Here is a 19112-nt window from a genome sequence, read left to right on the forward strand (position 1 = left end):
ATAATGCATTATGATAAAACACTGCATTATTATCTGATCTCTAGATGCTACAAACAAACATAACACTAATACAAGTTTGTAACTTGAAAATAATTTTGTAAGGTGACATAATGAGTGATCAATAGCGGCAATCTGAATCACTATTTATGTTATTCTTTCAAAGCTGATGAGAGCATATATATTAACTATCAACTTCCATTAGCTTTAGCCAACGGTTTCAGTCTTCGGATCATTATGAAAAAGAACCAAAAGAAGCAAATATTTTAAAATGTACAGAATGCGTATCCAAAAAAAGAACCACATAATTCCCCCCCAAAACTTCACAATTAAAGTTTCTTGGTTATAACTTCAAAGTATTTATTGTCATTTGAAAGCAACAAAAATAACTTTCTTGAAATGAAAGTATAAACAGAAGTATGATTAATGAACATGCCAGATAGTCTGCTGTATTTTAGAGGAGGGAAGAAAATCCCAATATTGACTACAAGCCAATAGGTGTAACTACAAGAGATTAACATAACTTTTGAGATGTATATACAGTTAAACCGACAAATAAAGGCCAAATAAAGTTATAACCGCATGCTCAGCACTTTCTGAACTAGAATCAGAGCCATAAACATTCCTACCAAGCAAAAAGCAATTACATACGGGTAAAAATCATATTATATGAGTTTTATTCTTCTCCTACAGCCTATCAATGCTCACTACCTGCTTAGCTCATAACTTACCTAAGGTGAAAAGGTAACTGATTTGATGGAAGATGAGATTAAAATTCAACATAATTTGCCCCAAGTATAAATCAACAAACTGTAAATGCAATGAGTGGATTTGTGACTTGTTCTATTTGAGCTAGTAGAGTGTACTGGAAAAAAGCATCTTGTGCAAGGTAGGGGGATGGGACTTACCTATCCTGCTCAACTCTTAGTTATGTTCTAAATAGTCAACGTTACTATAATACTAAAGGAAATAAGACCATAACAAATACATACCCAAATGTGTCGCTACCACATTTTCCACTATGTACTATGTATGATAAAATTAGACAAGGGAATACTATTCAGCCCTAAAAAGGACAAATTCTGGCACATGCTACAATGTGGATGAACCTTGAAGACATTATACTAAGGGTAATAAACAAGTCACAAAAGGACAAATACTGTATGATTCCACTTATACGAGGTATGAAGAGTAGTCAAATTCATAGAAAGGAGAACAGTGGTGTCAGGGGCTGGGGGGCGGGGGAAATGGGTAGTTACTGTTTAACAGGTACAGAGTTTTAGTTTGGGAAAATGAAAAAAGGTTTAGAAACAGAGGGTGGTGGTGGATACACAACAATGTGAATGTATTTAATGCCAATGAACCAAACACTTAAAAATGGTTAAATCTGTAAATTTTGTGTTGTGTACCACAATTTTTGAAAAAACTAGATGAGGCAAAGTTTCCTCATATGATTCTGTTCCTGTGTATTTAAAGTTTAACATTTAATAAGTGCTTAAATATAGCAAAATCAATATGGTTCTTAATAGATTAAAAAAAAATTAAGTCCAGTACATGTAAACTGTTTAGCTGCTTTTCGTTTCTCACTACAAAAGTATGCCATAATTAAAATTTACTTGTTCACTAGGGGCAAGACGGGAATAAAGATGCAGACCTACTGGAGAATGGACTTGAGGATACGGAAGGGGGAAGGGTAAGCTGGGACAAAGTGAGAGAGTGGCATGGACATATAGACACTACCAAATGTAAAATAGATAGCTAGTGGGAAGCAGCCACATAGCACAGGGAGATCAGCTCGGTGCTTTGTGACCACCTAGAGGGGTGGGATAGGGAGGGGTGGGAGGGAGGGAGACGCAAGAGGGAAGAGATATGGGGATATTTGTATATGTATAACTGATTCACTTTGTTATAAAGCAGAAACTAACACACCATTGTAAAGCAATTATACTCCAATAAAGATGTTAAAAAAAATTTACTTGTTCAACTTTGTTTTCTACTGCATATATCAATTACTTTGAGACTTTAAAAAAAACTCACATTTATTCTATTTTCAGTCTTTGACAAACTGGTTTCCAATTACCTATTTAAACTTATTTTGGGTGCTACAAATAACACTACTCTTCTGAGATTATTAGGAGTTTAGAATTTAGGATCATAATTCAGTCCTAAAAGTATCATGAGCACCACCACTCCTCTATTTGTCTTAACTCTCTACTGCATGTTTATGTATCTTTAAACAAGTATATAAATAAAACAAAAATCCTGAAAGAACCCATATTCATTCTCTGCTTTAGAGAAAAACTTTTGACTTTTATTTCAGTCCAATAAATCACAAAAAAGTTCCTGTTAAAAACCTTCTCACAATAATCATTCCATCATTCTCTTAGCTGTCTTTTCCCTTTTTTAGTTTCTAAAAATCTATCCCATTGGCTAAGAAATATCACTGAAATTGTTAATCTATATGTCTTTTCGGCCCTGAAGTATTTGTTAGGTCTAGTACATCATTTAGCAAATCCTTTTAAGGCACTCTTATTAAAAACTACAAAATAAGAAACATTTATTCAATTTCTAAGAATCACATTCTCTAATAATTACACAATTAGTGATTTTACTAATCCAACAATACCTAATAATTTTTAACATGACACTTCACATATCAGTTGTTTTGACATATTTAAAATTATGCTCAAACTACAAATATATAAAACTATTAACTTTATAGTTGACTCAAAGCAAACTGTTAAAACCTTTAATAACAATTAAGTGCATGCCACTATGGATGTGTATAAACTGTTTTCACTTGAAAGTGTAAAGCAAGACTTGGGATCATCTTTTTTTTTTTTTAAATTCACATGCATAAAGATATATACAACGAGGTTGAAACTTACTTTTGTCACCATAACTACCACGAAGTTTTTCTCATCAATTTTATATTCTTTTAGAGCAGTATCATCATTGAGGATTTTGCCTAGCACATTAAGAAAAAAACATATTACTGAAGGCACCGTAACTTTGTCTTACACTAACTGAGGTTAAAACAATCACCGACATCAATTCTATCAATTAAAACTTTCCCCAAAGAAAAAGATTACCAGTCAGCCAAGATAAACACAAGTAGATACATGATTAGCTAAGAAGGCATAAATAAGCATTTGACTAAAAGATAGCAAACTCATATACTGTATGTAGATATCTCAATCCCAAGCATTTCTTAAAAATTATTACTTATAATAACAAAGACTTGCTGGGTAAGGAAATATTAACTAGGTCCTGAGAAAGAGGAGATCATGAAGACAAATAAAATTCAATTTTGAGATGCTCAAGGCTTCCCCACCCCTTCCCCGGAATAACCTATAATCCCTCTCGATGGAAGGAAAAAAGAACGAACTGCCTGCTCCCACAAATACTGGATACCTGCAACACAGAATGTTCCACTGCTATAAAAATAAGATACTCATAGTGACCTGGTACACAGAAATGGTAAGATAATATAGAACTGAGTAAGGCACACAGACTATGTAAGATTTTAGTCATGCAGAAGGACAAACGTGAGGTCAGGATTCCTTCAGGCTTCCTTTTCCTTGAAATTCGTTTTCCATTTTTAAAAAGTTATTGAATCAAAAGCTGCAAGCATTAAGACAAAAGGGAATAGTGTCTCTACTCTGCATAGGATTGAAAAAACAGGCCAAGACTAGGAAGCAGGAATTCTAGTTTTATGTCTGCCACCAACTACAAGCACCTCTTCAGGCTTCTGATTCCTCATCACAGGGCTGGTGTTTCCTCTAAACCACCTCAGTTAAGAAAATAGTTCAAAATCTCTATGTAGGAAGAGACAAGAGTCCATGGGCAACTCAAGATCCACCTTACCGACATCTACAATGACAGTGCTCAGTATTTCTTCTCAAGAACAACGAAAAGAATTTTCTCCACAAAATTCACATATCAAGTCTATTTTTAACACACATTTTACTGGTTACTAGTGAGGCTAGTTAATTTACAATTTCCTGTTCATATCCTTTGTTGCTTTTTAATTGGGTCATCCTCTCCTTACTGATTTGTAAGAGCTCTTTATATAATCTGAATATTAATCTTTCTTTTCCTGTCGCTTATTTATAGTGTCTTTTGACATATAAGGTCTTCTGTATTCTTCAATTTTGGTATTTTATTTAAAAAACAGATAAACTGAAATTTAATTTCACAGGAATGATTCCAAGTACATTAATACACATAATCAGTATAAATGGTTTCATTTCAATAGATTAAAAAAGATGCTCAGCTTGATGGGAAAACTGAAGAAACACGTGCAGAACAATAAAATTGGACCCCTATCTTGCACCACTCACAGAAATTAACTTGAAATGGATCAAAGACTTAAACATAAGGCCTGATACCATAAAACTCCTGGAAGAAAATGTAGGGAAGAAAGTCAGAGATTTTGGTCCTGGCAATAATTTTTTGGGCATGATGCCAAAAGCACAAAAAATAAAACAAAAAAAATGGACAAATGGGACTACACCAAACTCAAAAGCTCTGCACAGCAAAAGAAACAATTAACAAAATGAAAAGAATTCTACAGAATGGAACAAACTACAGAATGAGAGAAAATTTTTGAAAACCATGTATCAGATATGGGATTAATATCCAAAATACATAAAGAACTCAGTCAACTCAATAACAAAAAACCAAACAATCTGATTAAAAATCAGCAGAGTAAACCAACGTTTCTCCAAAGAGGACATCGAAATAGTCAACAGACAAATGAAAAGATGCCCAACATCACTAAGCATCAGGGAAATGCAAATCAAAACGAGGTATTACCTCACACCTGTTAGAATAGCTATCATCAAGAAGACAAGAAACAAGAGGGGCTGGTGAGCTTGTGGTGAAAAAGGAATCCTTATACAGTGTTGGTGGGAATGTAAATCAGTCCAACCACTATGGAGAACAATATGGAAGTTCCTTAAAAATTTAAAAATAGATCTACCATATGATCCAGCAATTCCACTTTTGGGTATATACCCAAAGAAAATGAAAACAGGATTTTGACAAGACATATGCACTCCCATCTCTACAGCAGCACTATTCACAATAGCTAAGATATGGAAACAATCCAAAATGCCCATCAATGGATGAACGAATAAAAAAGACGTGACCCATATACACAATATTATTCACCCATGAGAAAGAAGATATCCTGCCGTCTGCGACAACATGATGAACCTTGAGAACATTATGCTAAGTATGATATCACTTATATGTGGAATCTAAAAACCTAAACTTATAAAAAAGACTATTTTACCTTGGTGGTTACCAAGGGTATGGGGCGTGGGGGAGATAAGAGTGATGGTGTTTAAGAGTACGAACTTGTAATGAGTAGTAAATAAACCATAGAGATCTAATGCACAGTATAATGAACACAGACAATAACACTGTACTGCTAATCATGTAATCTGATCAATATCACTACACTGGCAATCATATTACAATATATAAGTGTATCAGAGTAACACCCTGTACACCTTATACAATGTCACACAAACTAATTCAATAAAAAAATTTTTAATTCAAAAAACAAAGCAAAACAAATACAGCCAGTTACATGACACTTACAAAAGATAAAACTAATAAGCAAAACTATCTAACATCACTGGATGGAGAAATATATAAAGCAAATGTGAAAAAAGAGAGAACTGAATATTAATAACATTCAAATGACTGTTCATTCTCTGCTTTTATCTGTACAATGTTTCCGACAATCAATTTGTATACACTACAGTTTGTAAGATGGCAATTTCTAAAACTAAAAGAATGTCACAGTACACAAGAAAACGGCATATTAATTTCAGCATTTAATGCATACCTGCATAAATTAATTTTTGACCTGCTACAGGAAAGGCATCTTTACCCTTTTCAGATTCAATCTTCTCTTTCAGTGCTCTTACCTATAGGAAAAAATTTTTTAATTTTTGAAAAAGTCTAAACAAATGAAAATCCAGAATCTGAACAAATGATGCAAGATAAAAATTTTATACATACTATTAATGACTCCAAAAACTTCAAAGATCATGTCTTTATAATATTACGTCAAAAAGACCCATTATTAACAACCCATACTACTAGGTATGATAAGTATAAACTGTTTTACCATCTGTTCCACGTACATAGTTTTTTAAAAAAAGGCTTTACCAGTTGACTTTATAAATCTATTCAAAATAAAGGTTTCAAAAGCAGAAAGTTTTGATTCTCACTATAAAAGTTTATGGGCTTATTTCTCACAGAGTAAGAAAGTAAAGAAAAGCTCTCTAATCTAAAAGGTCTAAGAAATAAAGTGGTCTTGTCCACAGTAATAAAAAAAAAAAGTTAAATGTGAATGTTAAAAGGCCAATTATTCACTTTAAAAGTGGCTAATGTTTCATTATAATCACCTGAGGGAACTTTATAAAGACCAGTTAAAATATAATTTCTGAGGGTGGGTCTGGACATCAGTATTTTTGAAAAGCTTTACAGTTGGTTTCAAAGTTCGGCCAAAGTTGAGAACCACTGTATTACTTCAATGATCTTGAACAAGTAGCTCAGTTTTTCTCAGCATCAGTCTCATCTATAAAGAGGGACTGGAATACATGATCTTTATGGTCTTCCAGCCCTAAAATTACATGACAACAGGTTCATTATGAAGTACTGATACTTAGAAAACGAGTATAATCAATTTCTGAAGTAGGGTGGCATAGGAGTAAAAAAAAAAAAAAAAAAACAAAGAAAGGCAAGGAGACATAATGGAACTAAATTTCACTACTTTAAATGACCAAGAATCAAAGGGGAAAATTCCATTTCCTTCAGTTCCCAGAATTTTTCTAAAAACTGTCTGAATTGATAGCTCTGAGCTTTAAGTGGAAAACTGTCACGATAGGGATACAAAAGGGAGGGTTCCTCCCCAAATCACATTGCTACTGTAAGTAGTAGCTGAAATCCAAAACCAGCTCTTCTGACTCCAAGCTTTAGAGCAGAGTATTTTGCAAATGCCACATAAATCACCCTTGCTATACTGATCTTCCTGAAGTGGGCCAGTAGCATTACTGCTATTCTGATATCCCCAAAGTGGAAATCCATCACAAGAATCTCAACCCACCATATATATGATTAAGAGTGGGAAAGGAGGACAAACAACAAAAAAACCCTCTAGTCATTTTACTACTAAATAACATTGCTTCAAAGAAATCAAAACTGTGATTAAAGAATACTAAGAACATAACAATGAGAACCCTACATAACATTACCTATATGATGTGGTTAAAAAAGTAATCACAGACTAGCACTAAACACGTTTATTATTAAACGAGAAGGAAAATTAATAAACTAAGCATGCAACTCAAATAGAAATAACAAGACACATAACAAAAGGAAAAATGCAAATAAAATAAATTAAGAGAAATGGTAGAAAATGGTTCTTGTGCCAACAGAAAAATGGACAAATGACAGGGGCAGGTAATTCACAATTATACACCCAATAAAAAGAAAAGCTCAACATCATTAGTAACCAGAAGCACAAATTTTAATGTCAGACATCATTAATCCAATAGATGGTCATACTGGAAAAGACTGTCTTGAACAATTTTTGGTGTTAAGTGTGAAGAGACACATTCTCAGAATGAGGGTATCAAATGATATAATGTTTTGTGGGCAATATGCCAGGACACCTTGACATTTTTTGGGCAGAGGGTGTGGGGGTGTGTGTGTGGATTCAACGCAGCAAAACCACCTTGGGTCATGTGTCAAAGAAAATACGTGAACTTTTATAGTATTTGAAGTACATCTCAATAAAGATTAAAAAAAAAATACCTTGTAGTAAACAACCCTGTTTACAACTGCATCAAAAAAAAAGAAAATAAGTGAACTAGACTTTGGAACCAGGTTCCCTGACCTGTCCAAACTTCTGGCATTGTTCCTTAACCTCAACCCAATGACCTTTACTTCCAATCCACTTAAGTCATCTACTCACAGTCATTCAGGACACAGGCTGAATCTCATCATCCCCAAAATGCTCTTTGAAATGATAAGTGCCAATCTCCTATTCCCACCAGCTCTCTCAGTAACTGTTCACTACACCTGGTCTTGCATCTCATTACAACTTTGGTTCCTTGAGCCTCTACTTTCATTCATTCTGATCTTTACTGCAAGCTCTATTCAGCTTAGACAGTAATGCCACTGCTTCTATCACTTTCTTCCTAACATCACAGACTTGTTTGCCTTTCTGTTGCTCCTACCAGGCAAAACTCCACATCTGGACCAACACAGTTGAATTTATTTGTCAGTACTCAAAATAAAATTTACTTCAACCACTGTGGTGTCATACTCTTCTACCTCACTTAGCTAACACATCTCACCTTGACTGTCTAACCAGCTGCCTATCCACATTTATATCCAGTCTTCTAAATGTTACTGGAGAAAAAGAACGACACCCCCAATCCTTCTGTTCCCCTGGTTAGCCCTCTCCTCCCTCCTCCAAGAGGTTGTTTGAAACCTGTACTCTCCTCTAAATCTGATTCCCAACACTCCTCCCCAACCCCCTGCAGATGACCATTTTCTACTTCAAGGCACAGAAGACACCACAGGAACTCACACCCTCAACTTTCTGCTACCAAACTGACACATGGTTTTTTGCATCCAGATCCACCTAATCTCAACCTTCTTCCCTACTAAATGAAAGCTATCCCTCTCTTCAAATCTAATTCCTGTTCTCCAGTACCTTGCTAGATTCATTATGTTTCCTACTCACCCCCCCACGCCGAGTTTTATTTTCAACCTCTCCCTCAAAGCCAGTTCATTTCCATTCACACTTAAACAGATCCAATTCTCTATCATCTTAAAAACACACAAAACCCCCCACAATCCGTCTCCTGTCAGCTACCCTGTCCTCCCCTTAGTCTCAAGTAATTTTCAAAAAATTAACTATACATTGTCTTTACTTACTCATAACCCCACACTTATTACTCCAGGGTGCAACACAATGCTGATAAACTGAAGCACAGACTTTGTTCTAATTTTGCAGCTTATTTTCTGCAGTAGTGCTACTCCCACAATTCCATTAAGACTGCCCGCACCAGTACCACTAAATTCAGCAACATCATCATCAGACACTTCTTAGTCCTCCTCTATAGTATTACTTGACCTCTCTGCCACATTTGACAGTACTGACCCATCTCTCCTTTTCGCACTGTCTTCCTTTGGCTTCTATAACACCACACTCTTCTGGTTTTCCTCCTATATCTTTGTTTACTCCTTTTTGAAATCCTTTTCCTTGGCCAGACCTTTAAGTGTTACTTAGGGTTATGCCCAAGACTGCCTTTTCTTCTACACAGACTTCTAGGATAATCCATTTCATCTACTCCTAGTTTTAAGAACCATTCATATGTCATGTGTATCTCTAGCCCAGCTCTCTCCTGACTCTCTACTTGACACCTTCACTGGATGTCCCATAGGCATTTCAACCATAATGTAATTGCTGAAGGACGGTTTCTAGACTACTTTGTCTAAGTCTTCCCTAACCCAATCAAATTGAGCACGTTTTAAAACAGCTATAAAGAAAGGCCTTCTTTCTGGATGTTGCAAAGAAGGAAAAGGTAGCAACTCTGCACATGGTTTCTCTTGGAAAGGTTATGTCCAGCAGCTGATGTAGTTATGACTCCTCTGTGCTGAGCCCCATGCCAATACTTCCAATAAGTCATCTCAACAGGATGGATCTAAAACTGGGCACTATGATCCCAGTAAATAACCAGGCTTCTCCAAGGCTAACGAACAAGAAGCAGGAACTAAACTTTCATTTTGCTGCTTATTTCCCCCTAGATAAAGAATGGGAGTTTATCATTGATTCAACTAGGGACAATGCATTGTTAACACACAAGAAGTCAAATTTTTTCTAGCCTCATACTTCTCTTATGAAATTGTGCATTTTAAAAGAAAAATATACTCAACATCTAATACTAAACATAGTTGACATGGGTTTTATTTTTTCCCCAAAAGGGAGATAATCACTATGAAAAAGTGCCAACACAAAAGCAGATCAGTTATCCTTTTTCATCCCATTCCCTTGTGAGGTATTTGTCTCTTCCTTCTCCTATACTCCTCACATTAAATCATTTATCCAGTGGTTCCAACTTACCATCTAACTACTTCCCAATGTGAACACTATATTGCATCCCATGGCACTACCCTAGTTCAGGCCAACCACCATTAAAAGTAGTTCTTTCCACTCAACGAATTTAAATTGTATGTTTCAGATATAAAAATAATGTCTTATAAATCTTATCTCCATAGTACTATGATGTTTTGCACGTCAGTCTTCTTACACATAACTCTTGCGTAAGATTTCTAGAACTACTGCTTGTTGATTAGGCTAGCAATTGAATATTCATATAATAACCCAGCTTCCTCAATGCTACAGCGTATTTTCCTCATTACTGCTATAATAGCTCATGGGTGCTACGTACTTACCATGTGTCAGGCAGTGTACAAAGAGCTTCACAATATTTATCTCATTTATTCTGTGCTAGATCTCTATTTGAATCCTGGCTAGTAACTCAGATGGACATTAGTATTTGAGAACAACAAATACTGTTGAGATTTGTGAACACTGATGCAGGCATTTCTGAGGCAATCTGCCATCCTTTGATCCAATAATTCCACCTCTAAGAATCAATGCTAAAGAGATGTTCACATAAATACTTCAATGATATATGAACAAAATATGTGCAGTACACTACTGGTTGTAATATTGCAAACAACCCTAAACATCCATCAATGGTGAAATGGTAATATACATTACTGCTCATACATCCATTTGAATACTTATGCAATACAATAAGAACGATGACTATATATGAAAGATATTCACGGAATGCATGCGCATATAAATGACTGGATGAAATATTATCTTTAAGGGACAAAAGCTAGTTGCTAAGCAACTGATTTTTAAAAACATAGTGCTGTTGTGTTTATATATTATATGTACATATACTTTTTTTTAAAAAAAAAAGACCAGAACCATATACAGAATCCAACAGTGGTTACTTAGACCAGGAGCCTAAAGCCTTTCATTCTTTTACTTTATACACTTTACTTACTATAACAAGCCTGGATTATTTTTAGTAATTTAAGAGGAAATTTAAATAGTTTAAAAGAAAAAAAAAAAAAACTCATCACACCCCCCCCGCCACCATTACTAATATTACAAAAGTATATGCTGCAATTTAAGAGATTTCACTAAAAAAGAAAATTCTAGACAGTAGTCCTAACACTACATAGCTTAGCAAATTAAAAAATTAGTAAGCGCAAATAAGTTTTGGCAATTAAACCATTAGCAAAAGGAAACAGAGACCTAAGGCCAAATATGTTTACAAAAGGATTTCATAGATTTACGCTATGGGGAAAGCTTGTTCCTTTTTTGGTTCCTTGGGTGGTATCCTTCCATTTGAGAAACTGGTGCAGGCACCAAGGAGTATTTCCTGAATCTCTTCCACAAAGTCGGTTTCTGCTAATTCTAAAAACAGAATTGATTATGAAGATGTCGGTTGACATCAGTGCAACAGGAAAAATCTCCCCACTGGACCCAAGGAATGAAAAAAATGTGGCACAAGAGTTATTTTTTTTTAACTGAAAGAATAACTAAGACTACAGTATTAATAATATGTGGATAAACAGTAAACAAAGGCAACCAATTCTCAAATTAGGGTTATGATCCAAAAGGCTACTTTTTAAAATATAATTTTAAATACAGAATTAATTTTCCCCCACAGAAACTATGGTATTCAGGCTCCTAAACCTATCTATTTACGCCAACTTAACCTCTTCTATTATAAAATATATTCCTAACAGTATGGTTTCAACAATCAAAACAGACACAGACTTTGAAGACTGAAAAGTAGACACTCCCAAGTTACTTATAAATTTTAAAGTTTCTATATAGGCAGAGGATGGATCTACCACACTACAAAGAAGCCACCTACCTCATTCAACCAGAAGTGTGTGGCGGAGAGGGCAGAGGGAGAGACAAATAACAATTTTTATCTACCTGTTGAAGTATCTAGGACCTATTCGTACATATTAGTCATTTGTAGCTGGTCTACTTCCTCTGCTGGAATAGGTATATGTAATGTTAAAGGGTTTATAAAGTTCATTCTATCATAAAATTAGCTCTTTGAGACACTACACAAGGAATGTATTTATCCAAACTTATAGGGAACAGACATGGTGTCCTTCAGCAGGATTCACTGTTCTACAGCAGGCTTAAATTCAGCACATTTCTTTCCAAAGGCAACAGAAATTTTATACATTATCTATCAAATAATCTCAATGTCCAAGCTAAAAAAGGCAGAACACTGCTCTCAACACTGAAATTGCTGATTACATCAAGCTAAGAAAATGAGGGTATCTCACTTACACAAACCTTGTTCAAAAAGGACAGTGAAAACACTGATCAAAATAACTGTAAACAGGACTTGTTAAAAAAGAAATTGCATAGATTTATTTCTGATTTAACAATTCACCAAAAATTTTTCAGATCCATAACCTCATCTGATTTTCATATCAACTCTATGAGGAAGGCAGGTAAATTATTATTACTCCCATTTTACTCGCAAGAAAAGAGATTTAAGTACTATGCTCAAGGGCACAGGGCAACTACAAAGTGGGAGAAAACTCTCCTCTAGTTTAGGAATAGCACGATGTATTTGAAAGAGCAAGATGTTAAAAAAAAAAAGGCAAACAGACTCAAGAGCTACTCTTAAGTTCTGATGTAAGGAAGAGGGAGAAATGGGGGAGTAGACAAATGTGGAGACAAGGGAGGATTTTATTAAGACAAGGAAAATGTTTAGATACTCTAGAAATGGAAAAATTGGGCTTCCCTGGTGGCACAGTGGTTGGGAATCTGCCTGCCAATGCAGGGAGACACGGGTTCGAGCCCTGGTCTGGGAGGATCCCATGTGCCGCGGAGCAACTAAGCCCGTGCGCCATAACAGGAGAAGCCACTGCAGTGAGAAGCCCGAGCACCACAGACAAGAGTGGCCCCCTGCTCGCCGCAGCTAGGGAAAGCCCGCGCAGAGCAGCGAAGACCCAATGCAGAAATAAATAAATAAATAAATAAATTTAGAAATGGAAAAATCAATGATGTAGAAAAGGAGAACTGATGGAGTGATGTCCTTCATAAACGACAAGAGTTTAGGATGCTGTGGAAAAGTGGGGGGGATTGGCCTTAGATAGCACCACCCACAATACATAGCTATCTCCACAATAAAAGGAGGCTAGCAGGTAGGGAGCTCTAGTAGGATCTTGTAAAAGTTCTGTCCCGACTGTTTCTGTATTTTCAATAAAACCTAAAATCTAGGGTCACTGATTGAAAATAAAGAGAGAAGATGATATGAAATCTGCCTATGTCACTGGAAAAGTGAATAGTGAAATGTATGACTGTCACTACAAGGGCCTGATTACGATTATTGTTCAGGAATTTAAGTGAGACAAGTCAAGGTGCCTATGTGTTCGCCTTCTAGCTGCACAGGTGCAAGCACAAACACAGACTTGAATTTAATCATATTTGGAGTTTTTCAAACAAGAACAATGGAGTGAGAGTGGGACCATGTTGTTAAGCACTGTCACTAAGCACTCTGTGTATCATCTCAAACTCATATAACCTTCTAAACAATCCTGTGAGTTTAGTACTTCCATGGCTGTATTCTCTTTTTACAGATGAGGAAACAGGCACAAAATCGGGTAACTTGCCAAAGGTCACATCACACAGCAAGTGCTAAGGCCAGGATTGAAACTTAGGCAGCCTGGCTCAAGAGACATGCTATACTTGACCCTTGCAAGGGAGTGATTATAGTCACTGACTCTATTTTAGCTGGGCAAAAGTGGAAGCAATAACACGAGGGGAGGGCCAGTGAAAAGGAGTATGGATCGAATAGACTGTAAGTCTCATTAGCATTGGAATCAGAGGGAAGTTAAAGTGGGATACTAAAAACAGATTACTGTGGATGGGGGGAAGAGCTACAGTTACTGGTTGTGATAAGAACTAGTTACCAGTCATGAGTCTGAATAACTGAGGTAGAGTAGAAGGAAAGATCACGGGATGAGCGATTAAGGAACAGGTCAGACTATGGGCAAGACCATCATTCACAGACAGTGAAACTACCAAGGCCACTGACTGTGTGAACCCACGCAAGTTACTAATCATGCTGGTCTCCATTTCTTCTTTTTAAAACATACACTATTACATATTTTTCACAATTCTGGTGTGTGTGTGTGTGTGTGTGTTTTAAACGATGCCTACCATAGGCTGTGACGCTCAGAATTATTGTGATCATTTTCACATGTTTCCCATTCATTCCTCAATCCACTAAATTCTGGCCCTAACACTCCATGGAGACGACTCGTTAGGGTCACTAATGACCTCCAAGTTGCCAAAACCAAAAGTCCCATTTCTTGTTTTTATCTTACTTTTGATTTCTCAAGCAGTAGATACATTTGACCTTTTCCTCGTCTTTGAAACTTTTTTCTTCTCTTGGATTCTTCCTACCTCAAAGGTTGCTCCTTAACTGACCTCTTCAGTACTCAATCTCCACATGTTATAGCATCCCAGGCTTCAGCCCTAAGCCCCATCCCATTACATTCTCACCAGGATTCCTCAATTCCAGTAGTGGAGAAGTTAATTACACATAAGGGATAATCTAGGCACTTGGACTCAATTTTGCAAGGAATGGGCACTGAAAAAGACTGTGGCAAGATGATCTCATCCAGTCCAGTGGATTGAGGTCAAACATATATGCTGCTTATTGTCATGTCTCTAACTCCAGCCCAAATTCCCCTTTGGGATGGAAATTCATAGCAAATCTCCTTGTCATTTCCACCTGAATGTTTAATAGGCATCTTAAGTCTTGAGTTTCCACCCCAACCCCTAAACCTGCCCCTCTCCCATCCCTCCACATCTCAGCAAAGAACATAGGTATTCACACAAGTTATACAACCAAAACCTATGTTTAATCTTTGATTTCTCAATTTTCCCCACTCCAACGCATCAAAAAATTCTCTCAACTCTATCCTCCCAACCATATCTCAAACCCCTCCACCTCTCTTTGCATCTCCACTCCTACTTCCCTGGTCAAAGCCTTGACCCCTTAAGACTGTTGTGCAAGCCTTCTAACTGGTGTTCCTACTATCTATTCTCCATACAGCAGTCCAAGTAACCTTTTCAAATCATAAAAGAAATAATTTTTCTCCTCTGCTTAAAAGCCCCCAAAGGCCTCCTATTTTACATTGAAAACCTTCAGTTTATTACAAAGCCCTACAGGCCCTGGCCCCTTGCCTAACTCTAATCCCTTACCTCTCTTCTCCTTCAACTACGAGATCAACAATACAGGCCTTTTTTGATTCCTAAAACACACTCTTAAAGGTCTTTCCCTACAGAAAACACTCTCCCCATCTCTGAGTGGTTACTATTCAGATCTCTGTTTAAATGTCACCTTATTTAGAAAGGCCTTCTGTGACCAATTTAAAAGTAGCCACCCAGTCATGCACTATCAAATTACCTCACCCTATTTCAATTCTCTATATAACTCCTACCATTAAGTTTTTAAAAATTTGCTTTTTGACTAATTTATTCCACTATAATGTACACACCATGACAGCAAGACCTGATATTTTTAGTAAGTATTCAACAAACATTAAATAAATCAACATGCAAACACTGAGGGATCACTGACTTGGCAATTCACCAAAAAAATGTATTTAATTCATTCAAAAGATCTTTATTAAATGCCTACTGTGTGCCAAGTATAGAAAGAGCAAAGGTCTGATACAAACCATACCAGGTTTCCCAAGTACTACAGTATTTTGTTTTACCAATATGCCAAGAAACGTTAGTTTTACCTCTGTGATATAGTGTTTAAATATGTTTACTACTTAATGTTTTAATAATCTAGGGAACTTCCATAATAAGGTACTATCTTCAGCACAACTCTGTTAAAATACAATAAGCCACAATGGGAACAATTTGCTAATAAATGATGCCTAGTAAATCCCATGTACAAGACTAGTACTCAAGTAGTATTTTATAGCATAATCACCATTACACAAATATACCACAAAGTGAGGTTAATTCTTCGCAGATTACTGAATAGCATATTAGATATACTGTCTGTAGAAATTAAAACTACTGTATCTTCACAATTCTCTTATCAAAAACTTCCAATGTATACACATAACTTTGATGTCACTTATATAATACAATCACATTTCAGCTTATGCATTTAAAGTCTCACTTGAAACTTACTGTTGGTTTTTTCCCCAGTTATTTTATGAGGAGATGAATTATTATTGTAATAATAAAATCACTGTTTTGTAATGGTTAACACTAAAGGCAGTGCATGGTAATGGTCAAGTAAATGGTACAAAATGGCAAATAAATGTTAAAAAAGTTTCACTTGTTAAAAAAAAGGCAGGGGAGGACTTTCAACATTCAAACACTAAAGCAAATACAAACACCTTAAAAACAAATCCTCTTGCTTTTTCTACTTTGTGCATCTACTCTATAGCCACTGACGGAGCTAAGACTATGTCAATATGGCTCCCAAGAAGAGCCAGACCATGTCCCCCATGTCCCTGTACTCCTCCAATTCTGCCAGTCAAAGCTCACTGAACATTACTTGCTGAGCAAATGATTCACTCCCATGATTCCTCTTCTCTCTCAGTCCGTTCACTCATTTTTGCTCCTGCTCATCTCAAGCTCACAGAAGTTTCTATACCGGCCACCTCAAGTTACTTAAGTTCCTTAAGGTTTCTGAGTTCCTTCTAGGTAAAAATAAAACCTTTGAGCGGCCAAAATAGAGGTCTTAGAGACCAAAATCTGCTCATTTTATGTGAATCTCCCTAGAGGTCTCAATAAAATCCTATTTTTTCCCCTTTATTTTAGATCTATTTCTAATATCCTTGGTTATCTAGTTTTCACAAATTACAAACAGGACACTTACAGTCTCCCTCTATTTATGTAATTTTCATTGCTTCTTTTCTTACTGGAATTTTCTCAAATACTGTATCAAAAATAAATATTTAATTAAAAATCACTATAAAGATGAAATTAAAATAGTTCTAACATTTTTCCCATTTTTAAAATTTAAGTCCATTAAAGTAAAAACCCACAAGTCATTTTAATGTAAATGTTCCAGTATATCCAGATTAAGTGTTTTCATTTCTTGTCCCAGCCTAACAATGTTAGCTTTTATATTTACATAAATAGCAGCAAAATTATATTTGGACAAATAGCAACAAAAAGCTAAAGAAACAACTCTCTGTAACAACTTAGCTTTCTGAAAATATACCTCTAGAAGTAGGTTTCCTATAACTTAAATCCCCTTGGAAATAAACTGGAAAACAGCAAGTATGGTTAAGAATCTATACAAATACAATATTGGCTCTAAGATAAAGAATGCGTAAAATGCCTAAAGAGCTATACAAATCTTATAGAATAGAACATAAATAATTCAGTGGAGCTGTAGAAAGTCACTGCATAACTTCAATAAATCCACAGATATTTACCAAAAAAAAATCCTTTAGGTTTCAATAATCTTGGAATTAATTGTGAATATAAGCTGGTAAAGTTCCTGCAGCACCAACACTTGTCGCTACAAAAATCCAAAGTCAATAACATTTTATGAAGTTTTGTCTGAAAACATTAAACAGCTGCATTTTAACTTTCATCCTTTAACTTCTAAGTATACACCAAGCAGTAAAGGAATACTCAGGAAGAATATGATTTTTGTTAGTAATAGCAATCCACAGGGTGTTGTCAATTACTTCTGAGAACACTGAATTTCTCATCTAAAATTGCTATCTCCTGCACCTTTAAGAATTTACCACAGAGCATATTTACACATATAATATCTTGAACTAAAATCATTTAGTACCACAATTCCAAAAAGGTTGGGAACTACATTTTTTAAATAATTAAAGGTGTAGAAAACTTGATTAAATGATATAGGTAAAACATAACACTATACCCTCACTCAAAGGTACGGAGTGGTTAATAATCGATTCCATTTACTGACCACCAATTAAATAATATTTAATCTTCACATCTTTGCAAAACAGGCACATAGCAAATAAGTTAGAGCCACACATGGGAGCTCAGGATTATTTAATTAACTAACACCAAGGCCCCAGATCTCCACCAAAATTGAATCACCTATTTTTAAAAATATAGATGGGCTGAAAGTTGCTGCTTTAAATACAGCCTTATGACAACCTCAATGGTGTACAGCATCACAATTCGAGAACACAAGAAGTAAGTTTACACTGAATGGCATTTTTAGATCTTGGCAAAAAGTTGTACTGATTTCAACACAGTGGCTTTTTGCAGTCACAAATACACAAGATGACATGAGAATTTAACACGTGAACTTATGAGGTGTTCAAGAGTTTACAGAAGAGATTCAAAGTTTTTATTTTCTTTTTTTCTCCCCTGAAAGGCTATTATTTGGGGGTTGGGTGCAGAGTTATTTGGGGGTTGGGTGCAGAGTTCCGACTCCTACAACTTCAAGACTTCTAACACAGGGAACTCATTAATCTGGAGTTAAGTTTGAGCCTGGATTTGAAGGGCTCTAATCCAACAAACTTCACCACCAAAGAGGGCTCAAAGGGCAATCTACACATGGGTGTGCGTTGGGTGGCGGGAGAACTGCAGCGAAACGATTCAAGATATAAGCAAATAAAAGAGTCACCAATTCTGCGGCGAAGGGGGCAAAGAATGTATTTTCACCACCCCTCACCACTCGCTTCTCACAGTGCAGCAGACGGAATCTGATAGTTTTTATTTAAGGCTCATTATCTCCGGTTAGCGCTTCCTAGACCTCAGCGCCTAACCAGGTCCACTCAGGGACAGTGGTGACGCCGACATCTCCCTCCCCCACCCGTGCACCCACCATCGGGGAGCCCGGCTCGACCACAGAGGCAGCCCTGACCTCCCCTCCCCCTCTGGCCCCTCCGCCGAGAGCGCCCAGGCCGAGGCCTCCCGTGCCCCGCGGGCGTGTACTCCACGCCATCTGCCACCAGGGGTTCGGTGTCCGACCGCTGCTTCC

The 19112-nt window shown here is 36.3% G+C and overlaps 1 protein-coding gene across 1 annotated transcript in view; it reads right to left on the minus strand.

Moving 5' to 3' along the window:
* RAD23B (RAD23 homolog B, nucleotide excision repair protein) overlaps nucleotides 1-19112 on the minus strand; it is a 44196-nt gene that overhangs the window by 24273 nt on the left and 811 nt on the right. The window contains exons 2-3 of the mRNA XM_061201070.1: nucleotides 5858-5939; nucleotides 2886-2965 (exon numbers count right to left, since the gene is read on the minus strand). Of these exons, the coding sequence (XP_061057053.1) occupies nucleotides 2886-2965; nucleotides 5858-5939 (162 nt within the window). The remainder of the gene's footprint in view (nucleotides 1-2885; nucleotides 2966-5857; nucleotides 5940-19112) is intronic.

The sequence above is a fragment of the Eubalaena glacialis genome, chromosome 9 (assembly GCF_028564815.1).
Source record: "Eubalaena glacialis isolate mEubGla1 chromosome 9, mEubGla1.1.hap2.+ XY, whole genome shotgun sequence".
NCBI lineage: Eukaryota > Metazoa > Chordata > Mammalia > Artiodactyla > Balaenidae > Eubalaena > Eubalaena glacialis.